The 15,290-nt window shown below is 47.0% G+C and overlaps 2 protein-coding genes across 11 annotated transcripts in view; one reads left to right on the top strand and one right to left on the bottom strand.

Annotated features, from left to right (window-relative positions):
* Window positions 1-263: 263 nt before the first annotated feature.
* MTRFR (mitochondrial translation release factor in rescue) lies at window positions 264-12,160 on the bottom strand. 2 transcript variants are annotated; one of them, XM_010995927.3, is made up of 4 exons: window positions 12,005-12,160; window positions 9,368-9,567; window positions 3,541-3,835; window positions 264-1,992 (listed from the first exon to the last, which is right to left on the bottom strand). In XM_010995927.3, the coding sequence occupies exons 3-4, from the start codon at window positions 3,820-3,822 to the stop codon at window positions 1,750-1,752; spliced, it is 525 nt and encodes a 174-aa protein (XP_010994229.1). In that variant the 5' UTR covers window positions 3,823-3,835; window positions 9,368-9,567; window positions 12,005-12,160; the 3' UTR covers window positions 264-1,749. The 2 variants fall into 2 exon arrangements, with proteins under 2 accessions (XP_010994229.1, XP_010994230.1); XM_010995928.3 differs by having other exon boundaries at window positions 9,435-9,567.
* A 202-nt stretch (window positions 12,161-12,362) lies between these two features.
* The window catches only part of MPHOSPH9 (M-phase phosphoprotein 9), a 50,648-nt gene continuing 47,720 nt past the window's right edge, over window positions 12,363-15,290 (top strand). For 8 of the 9 annotated variants that reach the window (XR_010378603.1, XR_010378604.1, XM_064481275.1 and 5 more), the window contains exons 1-2: window positions 12,378-12,461; window positions 15,004-15,263. Coding sequence is in view for 6 of the 9 variants with exons in the window: in XM_031442560.2 (XP_031298420.2) it covers window positions 15,160-15,263 (104 nt within the window). In the remaining 3 variants the exon portion in view is untranslated. Of the gene's footprint in view, window positions 12,462-15,003; window positions 15,264-15,290 lie in introns of all 9 variants that reach the window. The other variant, XM_031442559.2, reaches the window with a different exon arrangement.

Genomic DNA, 15,290 nt, shown 5'->3' with positions numbered 1-15,290 from the left:
TCTTGGTGATGTTTTAAAGAACAGCTCCCAGAAACGTTTTGTGTGACAGTGTCAGTAGCACAACGGGTCAGAGACGGGATGTGTCAGGTGAGTCAGAAGGCAGGGGTGAGGTGAAGCTGCGTTAACACATTTTAGCTGTAGCGGATGTAAGCGTGCATCCGAACAAAACCGAGAGTGGAGGCAATTCTGCCCTTTGTGCGACCCTCTTCCCCCGGACCCCGAGTTAGGCTACTCGCAGGTTTTAGGAGCTTATCCTGTGAGGATTTCCTTTTTTTTTTTTTTTTTTGGTATAGCGCAGCTAGCTACTAAACTCGAGCTAGCTACTTCATCCTGTGCTCACTGGAAGAGCTACCTGCCCTGTGCTGGGTCAGCTGGGCCGCCTCATATGTGTTGAGAACCCATGTGGTGGCCCGACAGTGCCTTCCAAAGGGACTCTGTGGTCATCTTTACTATATTCCGTAGGCACTGGTCCCCACGTAATGAGGATTTACCGAAATGAGGGATGTGGTCACTTTCACAGGCCTGAGGCTGGGTCCCAGCTGTGACAGCGCTGGAGGTGAGGAATGGATACCGGGGAGTCGGCCTGTCTGCATCTCCTTCATGTACATGACAAGACGTTCCAGAAGGCTCAGAAAGGAAACAGAAGTCGAAGCCTCTGTCCCTCCAGTCTGAAGCTCCCCGAATTCCCCCCTGCTGTTATGGTCTTTGTGTACCACTCCAGATACTTCGGTTGGCTGCTTGCTAAAAGGAGGCTGGGACTGGGAACGGCCCTGCACACTGCGACCAGAGGTCCGGAGAGCCTTGTGAAGAGCTGAGCTTCCAAACCAGACCGCTCCAAGGTGAGAAGAGCCTTAACTGGCTTCCGGGAGCGGCAAGCTCACTTGGACGCATGTGCTCCGGTCTTCATGAAGAAACGAGGCAGACCCGCTGTCTGACAGTGGCCTGCTCACCTCCTGGTTCATTTCCCTACTAGCATTATGCGTAGACTCCAGATGTGTTCTGACAAATCAAGCTACTAACCTTGCCTGGCCCCCTCCCCCAGCAGTCTGTAAGGTCGAATCCAGCTTGAGTGATGGTGTCAAGCAGATTCACAACCAGGTTTGTGAAACACCTCTTATGAATCAACATACAGGGAATGACGTGTGTATGTCCACATCAGAGCGGATACCTGTCAGCACACAGTCCATTGAGCTAATGGGGTAAATGGGCAAGTGACTTACTAACATGTGGAATCCTTCTCCACCTTGCTTGCTCTTATTCTCTTAACCTGACTAGTTAGGCTAACTGACATCTCCGTGTCACTGACCAGTGACCTCCCAGCAGATGACAGGGGAGCACTAAATGCCATTCACGTTTGACTCAGTTCTACAGTTTTCCATAAAAAAATTCCTTATTAGTATTCATGCTTTTTTTCAAAAAAATTTTTCATTTCTAGTATTTGATACAGTAAGATACAATCACACAGATGTATAGCTTAGAAGGTGACAGGCTTCTAACTCCGGCCCAGGTCAAGAAGCAGAACTCCGTCAGCTGCCCAGAAGCCCCTCCCAGCCCCACAGCACAGTGACAACCCTCCCTCCCCAGAAGGGCCCCTGTCCTGCAGAAATGACATCCTCGTGTCTCTGTTCTGCACAGTCCGCTTGCCGTGTGAGACCTCGGCTGTCCCCGGCACGCACTCCCCTCGCAGACCCGGCGCGGCGCTGGCGGAGAGCTCGCCGCCCCGTTCCTGGAAGCGCCCGGCAGGTTCTTTCAGTCGGAATCTGCAGTCCTTTCTCCAGGAGCAGTTCTACTTGATTCCCACTGTTCTCTCAGGAGTTTCTTTTTCTCTAGCGTTTCCTTTGCTCTTTTTTTCCTTTCTTGCTTTCTCTTCTCTGCCTCTCGTCTTTCTTTGCAGACAGGACTGTTTTCGCCGTTGTAGAAAACATCCACTTTCTCCTGCAGGATTCTCCGCGCTAGCTTTCTGTTCTGATCGACGGATCTCGTCTGGTGGCACTGTAAGAGATGATATTTCATCATGTGGAAGCCAGCGTTCTGGGCGGGACCTCAGGAATCATTAAATTTCAACCTCGACCCTTTACAGAGGGGGCAGGCCCGCAGAGGCAAAGCCACTTGTCGGGAGTCCCAGCGGGTCAGTGACAGGACGAAGGCCCCGCCTTCCCCCCCAGCTGTATGAGATGGCTTTCACTGACTGTTTCATTATTGGGAGTGTTGTGTTTTTTTAGAAGTAACAGTGGCTTTCAAATGACTTAAAACTCCCCATATATTTTTTAAAGCATCAACCAGTGTGTCTAGCTGGTGGCCAGGGAACAGGCCCTTTGTGTGCACCATTTATGAACACAGACTTCTGTCTGAGGGAGGAGAGCAGCCTGCTTTTAGTCAGCCGTGATATTCATTGTGTAACAGTGTCGTTACGACAGGCGGGTGCCTTGCAAAGCTATTTGATAAAAGAAATCCTGTGAAATTAGGGTGACAGAGTAGTACTAAGAGCAGATGTGAAGTAGGTTATACAAAACAGGTTAAACACATGAACTGCAATCATTTCAGAACTTTGTTTGTTGCTCATGAATGCCACTTGTCCCAAGGAGGAAGAGAAAAGGGATTGAGGTTTTAACTAGCGTGCTCTTGGCTCAAAAACATGGCAGCAAAGAACAGCTGTTGGGAACAGACTTCGGGTTTGGTCTGAGTTGACTCCTGCAGCTGTAGGAACCGCAGTGCCTCAGATTCCACATCACCGAGTGTGGGCCTCTGAGAATTAAAAGAGTTCATGCAAACTGAATTTGCTTAGAACAGCGCCGGCCACGCTTACACGAGAGGTGAGTATCTGCTAACCGTGTCGTCTGGCTGGTATAAGGAGGCCTGCCCCTGCTCGCTCCCCTGCACCTCGAGGCCAGTGCTGCCTTCGGGGCCCTGTGGGTGCAGAGTGGAGTAACAGACCCACTGAGAGGCAGTGGGGCCACAACCAAACCAGAAGCAGCAAAAAGCACCGCACCAGCCTGCCCTGTGGGCGCCAGCGTGCCGACAGCTGGTGGGACTCTGATCAGAGCTTGGCTTCGTATACTCAGCAGGAAGACTCCCCCTGTGGCCAGTGTTTCTCCTGAGTGCTGAAAACGGTTTGCTTCTGTTACCTCACTCAGTCCTCCCTCTCCAGAGAGGTACGTGTCACTGACATTTACCAAGGGGGACGGAGGGACACGGAGGACGCGCCCATCTGAGTAGCCGGCCAGGTGGCTGAGGGCTGAGACTGCTGGCGGACAGCCCGGGCCCATGTGCTGCGGGGGGACCGGGCCCAGGCACTGCCGCAGAGCTGTGTGCAGCCCGGGGGCTCCACCAGAACCGGGGTGCCTGCCAAGTTCAGGGACGGCAGCAGTCAGAGCCTGGCTGCAAGGATCCCAGAAGGAGGCTCCTGAGGCCGTGCAGGAGGTTCCCCCTGGGAGGAAGGCTCGGGGCAGAACACGAGTCCTGCAGTCCCTCTACTGCCCGGGCCACAGCGAGAACACACCTCGGCCGAAACTGGGTGACCCCACAGCCTCCTTCCTCTACCTTGACGACGATGCCCGAGGGGACGTGCCTCAGCACCACGCAGTTGCTCGTTTTGTTGGTTGCCTGGCCCCCTGGACCATGTCCTTTTACGAACTGCTCTTCGAGTTCACGCTCATCCAGGGAGAGCAAAGCAGGGTGGTCCTTCTTGCCTGCCACCTGGACCGGAGTGACCACCGTTCCCAGGGAGAGCAGCGCTGGCTTCTCGGGGAACCGGAGCCCCCACGGCACCATGCACACCCTGGCCAGCCGGGCAGGAAAACGAAACAGACCCGAGGTGCTCATGGCTGCTCAGGACCTGAATCAGACAGAAAGGACAGCCCTTCAGGCTTGTTTGCTCCCAGGATTATGCTTTAGGTTCTAAGACCCCCTTTTATGAACCATTTCAAAAGATGACCACCTGTCGGGCAGGCAGCAGATTTGGGAAATGAGTGCAGACAGATTACTCAGCAACACACACCTCTCTCCGGCCCGGCATCATCCACTGTGTTCTCAGCAGTGCACGCCCTGCCAGCTGATAAATGTTTCCTTATACAGACCAAAAATATCTTCAAAGCACCCAGAGGTGCTGTTTTCTCAGGAAGGAGAGGCTTTCAGTGTGAAATTCAGAAGAACGGAGCCGTAATTTGATAAGGAAATATTACATAGTACATCAAGCAAGAATTAGGATCTGAGTCAAGTGACATTATTTAAATGTGTGAGAATCTTTGAAATCAAAATGGAAAGACGACAGTATGTGATAGTCTATTTTATAGCTGAGCTTAAACAGTCTGACGCAGTAAATATCACTATCAATCAATGTCATGATTGTTGTTTTTTGAGTGTTTCCAGTTTCATGGATTTGAATAGGAACATCTGTTCCCTCAGAAGCACTGCCAGTAACGTGATCCAACTGGTACTCATCGTCAGAACTACCAAGTCATCTGACTTTTCATTAAGGTGCCTGTTAGGTACAAAATACCGCGCGGGGCATAGTGAGTGATGTGAAGTCAGAGAGCTAGACGCTGTCTTCATGGAGCTCACAGTCTAGCTGGAGAGAGGAGACATTCAGCAAGAAAGCAGCACTGAACAAGGGGTTTAAATAACTACTCGAGACTAGCATAGGGCTGAAACGTCTTCGTCGACACATGAATGGTACGGAGGGTAACAGCCGTGAGGATATGGGGAGCCCCACAGCACTTGCTTTTCTTGAGGGGAGGAAGGCAGAAGATCTGAAAGGCATTAGCTCTTTTCAGAGATCTACATCCTCCCCCTGCAAGTGCGGGGGGAGTCATAAGCTTGGCCCGTCGCCTCACCTAGAAGACGGGGGAACAAGCCCCTCTCCATGCAGCCCACACAGGCATAGAGTAAGATCAGAAAGCAGTTTTCTGGAGAGGGCTTTGCTGATACCTCTGACGGCATGGGACTGGTTTTTAGCAAAATCTCGCCCAGGTGGATTTGGGGACCTACCACTGCGCCACTCGCTTGATACTTCTTGATCGAGGATTGTCGGGGCACCAAAAAACCCCCCAAAACCAAACCAAACCAAACCAACCCCGCAAAAAACCCAGATGTACTGCTCTTTTTAACAACTGGTTCCTGTGAGGCCCTGAACAGCTTCTTTCAACTACTTGAAACCTTGTAAACTCTAGCTCGTGGCAGCGGGCCTCGAACTCAGGTAGCAACTGGAGTTCACCTAAGCCAATTTCTTTGGCCGGAGTAACTTAACATCCACCAGATTATTTCACCAGGTTTCTCTGCTCATTTATCTTCACCCCAGTTGACTGCTGGCCTCGACCGGGCCCAGCACTGGTTGCTGGATGAGCACCGAGGAAGCGTAATGCGGACACACGCCATTAGGCGTTGCTTCCTTGCAAACAGGCACATGTTCTGTTATGTGAAATCTATGCGCCTGTCTTAGTTATCACTGCAGGTGTCACGGGCCGTTTTTAGAATGAACATTCTTCATCTATCTCCACTGTATCTATGGAAAATATATATAATGAAAGCCTTACGCCGATGCTACAGTTCTGTGACTGGAATTATGGTCTAATTTATATCTTCTTTGTGAAAAGTGTGGTGTTCAGTGTGTTCCGTCGGTCCCAGTGGGTGATAATTAAGGAGGTGGTGGTTCGAAAGGTGCTCGGTGGCTACCAAGGGAGGTATTTTGAAGCAGAGTGTGCCAGGGAACGTGGTGCTTTAAAAACTGGTTTTGTTTAGTGTGTGTGAAATATTCCACAAGTATCCTCAGGAAAAGATAAACGATAAACACAGGCATGTTCTGTGAAATCTCTACAACAAAGAATCTGCTCCCCTTTAAAGTTGTAATGAGATGTCCAAAATTTCCCTCCTCTTATTTCTGCTTTCTGTCCACAGAACAAGATTCCTTTGTGTATCAGACAGTGTCTAGTTCCTGGATTAGATTCCCGATGGAACAGGAGCCCGCTGCCCCTCTTTGGGGTTTCTCTTCTGCTAGGAAATCGGACCAGGCGGGACAGCAGGGGAATATAGTGCAGTGACAAAGGAAGGAAGGAGGTCTGAGACAGGGCGAGACGCCCAGACAAAGGGCGGAGAGGAGAGTGCTTTTATCAGCTGCTCCGTCACCGGCCCACTGTTTCACATCTACCTTTCTGCCCTAGTACAGAGCTGACACACACGGGAAGGTCTCCCACCCAACTGGAGTTCAAGAAGGTCCCCAGGGTTCAGTCACTGGCTGCTTTGTTTAACAGCTAATTCCAACAGCCAATCGGCCAATTCCAGATACTTTTAGTATCTCCTGGAGCTCTGGCCCTACTCCAGGGACGGCTAGAAATGACAAACACACCCACGGTTCCACTTCCCGAAAGCCCAGAGAAGAATACGGACTGGGTTTCAGGTTCTGTGATACCCACAGAGCAACCCGAAGCCTTTGGGGAACAATAAAAGCAGCTCAAATTAGAGCTCATCGTGACATTAAAAAAGAGAAAAAGAAGAATGGTAACAAGCCGTGCGAGGAAGGGGGAGCCAGCAGTCTGGACGCGTACCCTGATTCCTTCCCGTGACTGAGCGTCAGTCCCGGGCCGGCCCTCCGGCCTGACATCCCCTCAGCTCTCTCCCTCAGAGGATGGTGTCTGCACTCAACAGCGGACTGCGATTCAGGTCAAAGCCTCTCTGACTCAGTCAAGGTAGAGATAACAGGGCTGAGGCCTTTACGACAGCGAACGTTAACTTGCTCAGTGAATATTTTCAACACCTACTGCGTGCCAGGCCCAGGCCTCAGTGAGTCCCAGGAGCCCAAAGCATGAAAGGAATTCAGACGTCTGTGAGTAAGACATGTGCCAGAGTCTGGAACGGGGGCCATGCCGTGGACCAGTGGTTCTCACTACACTGTGCCCCTGGGGCACCTGGAGCGCTGCCCAGCAGGACTTGGAACCTGCACCCTGTGAGGCACCTTTCTTACTGACGGTACCCAGCTGGCACACAGTCCCTCCTCTGGCTTCCACGATCAGCTCAGACCAAGGCAGACTCCTCGGGCAGGGATGGCATGACCCGAGCAAACCAGCACAGGTTGAAGCTCGATGCAGCAAGGGGAGGCTTGTTGCACTGCAGCTCGCATGCTCTGGAGAGCAGTAAGGGGATGGTTTGTGTCTCCGAGACAGAGAGGGGTATCTGGATTGGTTTTCAGGCAGACATAGCATATCAGTCTCTGGGCCCACGTTCTGGATGGCATTTTGCCTAAATTCACTGTTCAGGTATTTTTAAGTAAGGCAGAGTTCTAGTTTCTCTTAGCCACAACTTTCATGGTGTGTCAGCCTTGCAGAAATGTCATCAAAACTGACTGAGGAAGGAACAGATGTGGAGATTAGCTGAAATGGGGTACTTTAGGAAGAATGATTGTCAAAGCTCTCACCGCTCAAACGTTCACCTGTAGACAAATGCCCTGGGGACCTTGTTAAATAGAATATGGCTCATTAGGTCTAGGGTGGGGCCTGAGACTCTGCATTTCTGACTAGCTCCCAGCTGAGGTGGTGGCTTCTGCAAGGCTCTAAGGCTTGCCTGACTGTTCGCTGTGGGCCCCAGGATCAGGATGGGAATGATGGAGACGGAAGAGGTGTAAAGGAGGGTAACAGGCGGGAAAGGAAACCATTTAGAGAAAAGAATTAAATGAATTAACGATCTGAGCTAAAAGAGAAGATGAAATAGTGACAAGGGGATTTAGAAACTGGGTCATCTGAAAAAAAAAAAAAAAGAGGAACACCAAAAATGTTGCTTCTATTGCACTGATGTTCTAGAACAGCACTGTCCAATAGAAACAGAAATTGTTTCTACAATTCCACACGTGAAATTCTAAATTTTCAAATAGTCACAGTAAAGATAGTAAAAAGCAATGGATGAGGTGAATTTCAGTATGTTTTAATCCGTATATCCCAAATATTACTGTTTTAACATGTAATCAATATAAAAAATTGAGATTTTTTAAAAATATGAGGTCTGCAAAATCTGACACGTGGCCACACTTCCAGCATGTGTCAGTTTGGACTAGCCACACGTGCTGGTGGCTGCCGTCCTGGGTGGCAGCAGCAACAGAACTCCTCGGGAGCCTGTTGGGAACGGAGACCCTCAGGCCCCACCCAGGCCTCCTAAATGAGAACCTGCATTTTAACAAGACCCTCAGGTGATCGGGAGGCACACTGAAGCCTGGGAGGCACTTCGGGGACAGGAATTAGCAAGTTCTTCCCGCTGCTGGGACAGACGCTTGCAGAGTGTTGTTTCCTATGCTTATAACACCTAAGAAGCTGAGACCAGAATTCAGGAGTGCCGAGCACCTGCTTGTCATGGTCTTGTTTCCCCTCCCCAACAAGGAGGGTGAAATAGGTCTTAAAACAATGACCTAGTCAATGGTGAAGGACCAAGCACAGTGAGCTTGGGCAGACTGATGGGCAATATTGCAGCTTTAAAAAGACAAAATGGCCAGCTGATGGCACCAGAAGCTAAGTGAGAGAATGATTTTTCTGAGAAATGCTTAATAATAATTCATGTTTCAAAAGTGTGTTTTGGAGCTCCCTGCCGAATGGGAGTTAAGCTAAAGCAGCCCTTCTTTCTCTCCCTTTCACATCCAGCTCATCCTCCTGTTGTAGTTGCTCGAAATCCTCATGAGGGCTGGGGCACCTCCTCAAAGAGAACCACTGCAGCTTGAAACACACCCTGCCGTCTCCTAGGCTGGGGGCTTTACATGGGAGATAAAGCACTGTCACCCACAGTGAGGGTCTCCAGAGAATTAGTCCTCAAATAAGAAAAGCACAATAGATTGAACAGGAAAGGACAGCAGAGCTCTTCTTGATTTGGGGGAACGAGGAGACTCTGGTCTGGTCTAAACTGCATAGGCTTACCGCTGCACACAGGTCAAGAGACAAAGCGAGGAAGCCGATAAAGAGAAAAGCTTTCAGTTCACACAGTACTAACATCCCGTCTCGTTTTTTTTTTTTTTAAAACAGAAAACTTTGAATCCACAATTGCACCTGGCCTATTTGGGTGCATCACTGTGATTTCCTTCTATTTATGGCATCTAACAGGAAGTTTATAATTTACCAACTACACTATTAAAATAATACAGGAACACACAAAAGCAGCAAAAACAACATTCCACATTTTCCTCTAAAAATCTCAGAGATTCTATTACCATGAATGATGCCTTGTATTTGTTTAGGACTTAGGTTTTCAAAGCACTCTGAAATACGTTATATTTCATGCAAATAAAGGAAAGAAGGGATACGTACTATGTGGATGGTTTCAGGAAGACTTATTTTGGAAGAACAGTGGGTATTCCATTGTTTTAAAATAAATCTGTCCTTTCTACTGCTTGTTTCTTTACCTTTCAGAATATCTCCAGATTTGTTACTCCTCCAGCTCCTTAAAAAGCGTCAGCTCGTTTTCCTCACCTTCTTTTCTTGACTCTCTCCTTGTCACTTTTTTGTCCCTGAAAGGCCATCCTGCTTCGTAGTCAGTGTGACCTGCGTCAGTGTCTCGACTCCATAATCAACTCACTGTGCAACTCTGGCTACGTTTCCGCATCTGTAAAATGGACATAATACCAGCTAGGTTGAGAAGAAACTCGTATGTGTTGCCACAAATGTAAAGCACTTGGTAGCACTTCAGATCCCTAAGGTACAAAGCTCAGGAATCTCTTGTGGGCTGACCCCATAAGCCCAGTCTGCAAACTGACTATTTCATGGATTTTCGTTTGAGAAGCTCAGAGTAAAAGGGCATCTAGGACATGACCTGCAAATTATTATACGTGGTATGGTCCAATTTAAGAAATGCTTGGAAACCATGAAATTACCAAAGACATGCTGTTTGGTGAGGTCATAATTGTGGTCTATGAAATCATGGGCCAAAGAGATAATTATGATGCCAAGAATAAAGTTTGACTTCTCCGTAGGTTCAAAAAGGTAAAACTTGAAAGATAAAAACTACCTTCATCAAAGCAAGTCCTGGTTTAAACATAGAGATCTTTAGGAATTATCTACCATAGTAATAAAAATCATAAAGGACAGGAAAGATGAAAAAAAGTTGTACTTATATGTACACCTGATCATTTCCTTTCATGTTTAATGGTTAAACTATAGATTGAAAGTTTTAGAGTTCCTCATTTTTGCTATGGATAACTGCCCTTCCCCAACTCCCACCAATGACAAGCTGTCTGGATATTAAAAATGAGTGACACAAAGTAACACCCTGGTTAACGGACATTAAATGCCTCAAGCCATTAGCAGCCACTGTTACTGAACAGCTTGATCTTATCCCAATCAGAGTGAAAGCTCTCCACTCAAAACTGTCAATTTGAAGCCTTCATGGCAAAAGAGAAATAGTTGAGCAATATGATGTTATAATAAAATCATATGGTAATCACATCCTTATAAGGCCATAAAATAGTGGTGTAAGCTTGCATACCAGTAATGCAAAATCTCCAGTATGAGATGAGTGGGGTTAAATTAGATTAAGTTATTATACTTAATATATACTTGAAATTCTGAAGTCTTCTATTTCTGTTTCCTGTATACAGAAATCATTTCCATGGACTTTAAAGACTACCTCTTTAGCTGTTTATGAAACTTCTCTCTAGTCCATTTAGTCAAAGGAAATTTCTACTCTGAATTTGTAAAAATTAAGGCCCTACCAAAGAGCTTAACCTAAGTTAAGAAGTGTGGTGTAAATTTACCAAAATATTTCATATCAGCTGGTTAACAAGGTAACTCTGATAATCAGAATATTAGCTCCTGAACATGTTGGCTTATTAAGACATTAGTTTTTTTTTTTTTAAAAAGTTACCCAAAATCACACTGCCAAAAACCAAAACCAAAAGATACACAAACTAAACAGAGTCCATCTGATTTTGTAGTGAAAAGCAGTGATTTCCTGCCCCTTGCATGGTTAGGAACTAATCTCTAGTACTCCATTTTGGGGTCAACATTTTTCTTGCAAGGAAATACACCTATCTCTGCCTGGAGCTGTATCAGGAACCCATATTTTTTAGTTCTTCTGTGAGTGCAATATTCTACGGTGTCTCAAGTAATAGATTTTGTAACTAACTGAAATTAGTGATATAACTGACTTTTTTTTTTTTTTGGTGGGCTTGAAACATGGTCGCTGAAATAGAGCCATGTGCTTAAAAATAGATTTTTGTTAGGTATTACACGAACATAGTACTGACTGGTGAATTAACACAATTGGGGGAAGGATTCAATTTATTTAAGCTTGAAATCTTTCATACACGAATGGGGTTTTGGATAGACTGAATTTTTACTGTTGAAACAAAATTGGTACATACTCCTAGGAGGCTCAGATCAGATGGAATGCCTCTTGGCAGACTTGTCATTCCAAGGGCAAATAATATCTGCTTCACTCTGGTTTCTCAGGCACACCTAAGTGACAAGGATGGCGAAGTCCCTCTACTTTGGTGTGGGCTCAGGACATTTGGAGGGAAATCTAAGAGCTGGAAATACCTTACAGGTTAAGAACATTAAGTCTGAAAAACGCGTACTGAATAGTGTGTATGAGACGGGCTGGGGACCGGGGGGAAGGAAGCGGGTTCTCTGTGGTCCTTAAAGGTTTGGCAAAAACAAAACAGCCCCTCTGCCCAAACAGGCCGCGCTGCTGATAGTTCCCTAAGGCTCTGCCGAACAAGGAAACCAGGATCTTTCCATTTGTCCTCGGGCCTCGGTGGAACTGTTTTCTCCACCACGGTGGGCTCTCTTCCTCTCCCCAACCAAGTCCGTGAAGAGCCCCAGAGCCGACCCCCACCAGCCTAGGGTAAACCAGGTCCAGGGAAAATTTAGCTCAGGGGCCTGGCCGGCTTCACCTCACCGCCCGCGGGGCCTCAGTCAATTGGTTGCGCGACTCACGGTCGCAAACCAGGAAACTCAGGTTTCCCAGCTCCAAGTCCTCTTGCCAGAGCCCCCGATAATCGTGGGCAACCGTGTGGGTGCCTGGCTTCTCCGAAGACGCTTACCTGGCCTCAAGACTGGCCTCTCGTCCCCAACCTTTTGGGGGACCCGGATTCGCCGAAGAACCTGGATCGCAAACGCGGTCCCGTCTGCGCACGCGCCGTACTCTTACCGCAGCTTCCCCTCACCAGCCTGAGGCCTGTCTCACTAACTGCGCATGCGGGAAGCAGAGGCTTCTTTTCCCGCGGAGCGGCAGAAGGTTCCCAGAGAGCCAATCAAATGAGAGGACTTGACAGCAACCCCGCCCCCTCTTGTTTCCCAGGCGTCTGACGTCCTTCTAGGGTGAGAGCTGGCGGACGGGACAGGGGAAGTGGACGCGCGCGCCGCAGCCTGGCCGTCCCCGCCCCCTTCCGAGCAGCCAATCGCAACCAAGACGCGGGGCGCGCGCACGCTCCCTGGAGTTTAACGGTCGCGAGAGGCAGCTCGCCCGACCCTGACATCGGCAGTGGGAGCGGCGGCCAGGTAAGGGGCCGCCGGCCTAGGGGAGCTGCAGGTCGCAGGGGACAGGGGACGCGACGTCGACCCTTGAGCTTGCTGGCCGGTTAGGGTGGGGGAAGACGACAGTCACAAGGCACATCCCCGCCGGAGCCCGGAGGCGTGTGGGAGCTTTACCCGCGGCTGTACGCCGTTTCTAGACTCAGTGCCCTTGAGTGACGTCCGAGCGACCCAATCGCAGAGCGCCTCTCCCCGAGGGGCGGGGGGCTTGAGGGATTTCTCTTTTTCTGTTTTTTTTTTTCTTTTTTTGACCAGCTTCCTGGGCTTACTTTGGGAATTACCGTTGTAGTTGTTGGAGGGGTTGCTTTTCCCCCGGCCTCCCTGCTGTCTACATTTTAGGCGGCTACGTGGCTTCTCCCACCCTCGCCTTCCCACTTTAACCCAAGAACCGCCACCAGCACTTGCGGTCTTCTGGCTGTGAGTGCGAGAATGTCAGGATTTGGCCTCAAAACCAGAAATCAACCCTTCCTTCCCCCCTCGGGCTCCCAATAAAGCAAACTCCTGGGTAACTTTTATATTCTCAGCACACAGCGATCAGTGGTTCTTCTTACCTCTAACTCCCTTTTTTTGCTAAGACCTGGGGGCCATCAAAAGCGTCATATTTTGTTGCTGGGAGGTAAAAATGACTCTGTTCTTATATCCCTTTTCCATCAGTTCTTAACATTTTGCATCGTACATCGGTTTTTAAAATTTCTTCCATCCCCGGCTCTCCCACCTGCCTCCCTCCCCACCTCCATGCTCTGCTGGGGAAGCATCCTTGCATTTCAAGTGGTTTTCCATCTGGATCTACTGCATCCGGATTAACTCAGCGGGGGAAATAATAGATGGGGTCGCATGCAGATCCACGTCCCTGGAGAGCTTGTGTTTTCCTGGTAGAAGAGCACGGTGATTTGAATCCAGGTATTTTCGTTACCATGTGGAAGGTGCAGCCCCTGACTTTTTCAATACCCCATTTGTCGTTGGTGATGGGCTGAGTCACTGGGGAGAAAAGCATTTAGCTAGGTCGAGTTACCCTTTGCTTTCACACCTGTCCCTGAAGGAAATGGTTCCTTTATGAGCTGATGTATTCAAGGTTGTGCTTTGTAAAACCAGGCCCTAGAAAGTGGGAACCTAGAGGAACCAGAATAGTAGGTAATTTTCCTCTATTGCACTCCCTAAACTTTCCATTTGATAAGCAGCATAGGTTTTCTTTATTCTTTTTTTTTTCTCCTTGTTCCTTGGCTCTTTTTTGTTTTGTTTTTGGTACCCTTTTTTAAAAATTGAAGTATAGTTAATTTACAATGTTGTGTTCACTTCAGGTGTACAGCAAAGTGATTCAGTTACACATGTATATGTATCTGTTTTTTAGATTCTTCTCCTTTATAAGTTACTAGAAGATATTGATTATAGTTCCTTGTCCTATACAGTAGGTCTTTGTTGTTTATCTTTTTGTATATAATAGTGTGTATGTGTTAATCCCAACATCTAATTTATCCCTCTCCCCTCCACTCTAGCTCTTTTTTTTTTAAGTACATGAATTCTCTAAGAAGGAGGCATATTATTCGACTTGTTATAGCCAATTTACCTCTGTACATATAGCTTCAGTTAAATTTTAGTTGACTTGGCAAATAGTTTATTTTTAAAGAAGTAATTCATGCATAGAGTACAGAGGTACTCTGTGTATATATTACCACCTTCCAGCCAGTGGGGAAACAACCATTGTTAACAGTTTAATTGGCTGTTTTCAATATCAAATTAAATACTAAGTAGTTCCCATCCATCTATTCACTGTATAAATCAACAAGCTTGAATACTTAGTAGAGTTTATTAAACAAGACATGTAAATATTTCAGTGGTTGCATAGTAGAATTGTGTCTGGAACCTTGATTATTAAATACATGAAACTTTGAAATATTACCTGAAAAAAGTAATCCTATTTCAGCAAATCACCATTATTGTAGATTTTTTATTAAGATGTAATTCACATGCCATAAAATTTACTATTTTGAAGTGTACAACTCATTGATGTTTTGTATATTCACAGAGTTGTCCAGCCATCACCGTTACCTAATTCTAGAACTTTTTCTCCCCAGAAAGACACACCATGCCTGTTTTGGGAACTCCTGTTCTCTCCTCCCAGCTCCTGGCAACCATTAATCTCTCTTCTGTCTCTATAGATTTGCCTGCTCTAGATAATTTGTATAAATGGAATCATACAATTTGTGGCCTTTTAGCAAGCTTTTACTTAGCATAATATTTTCAGTGTTCATCCACATTGTAGCATAAATCAGTACTTTACTCTTTTCTAGGACTGAAAAATACTCCGTTTTATGGATACACCACATTTGTTTATCCATTCATCAGCTGATGGACGTTTGGGTTGTTTCTGAATTTTGTCTATTATGAATAATGTTGCTATCCTTAATGTAGATTTGTATAAAAGGATCAAGGTTTCCAGAGTCTTGAAAAGACAGTTACTAGGTTTAATGGCTTTTTATAATAGTATTTTTTTCCCCTCATTCATTTTCAGACTCTCTTGGGAGCTTGGGATATTTCACAGTTCTGAATGTCAGCAACTGAAAATGCCTGTAGACACTGAAGCATCTGAAGATGACTCGGATTCAGTTTCTTCAAACAGTGAGAGCCTACATTTTCAAATAAGAGAGTATAACAATTTCTGTACGCTATGGAAGATTTTGACCTGGGGAAACCTTTACAAAAAACATCTTCTGTAGAATCTGATATAAAAAATTCTTCCCATTCTCTTGGACTGAACTTAAATACTAACAGGTAAGAATGGGATAGATTTTTTTTGTT

The sequence above is a fragment of the Camelus dromedarius genome, chromosome 31 (genome assembly GCF_036321535.1).
Source record: "Camelus dromedarius isolate mCamDro1 chromosome 31, mCamDro1.pat, whole genome shotgun sequence".
Classification (NCBI taxonomy): Eukaryota; Metazoa; Chordata; class Mammalia; order Artiodactyla; family Camelidae; genus Camelus; species Camelus dromedarius.
Note: the sequence above shows the minus strand (reverse complement) of the source record. Positions and strands in the feature narration are given on the sequence as shown.

Excerpts from the sequence above, each read along its gene's own strand:
- MTRFR (XM_010995927.3), bottom strand. The coding sequence starts at position 3,822 with ATGAGCACCTCGGGTCTGTTTCGTTTTCCTGCCCGGCTGGCCAGGGTG. Across the intron at positions 1,993-3,540 it reads CCTCGGGCATCGTCGTCAAG|TGCCACCAGACGAGATCCGT; the intron begins GTAGAGGAAGGA and ends CATCTCTTACAG.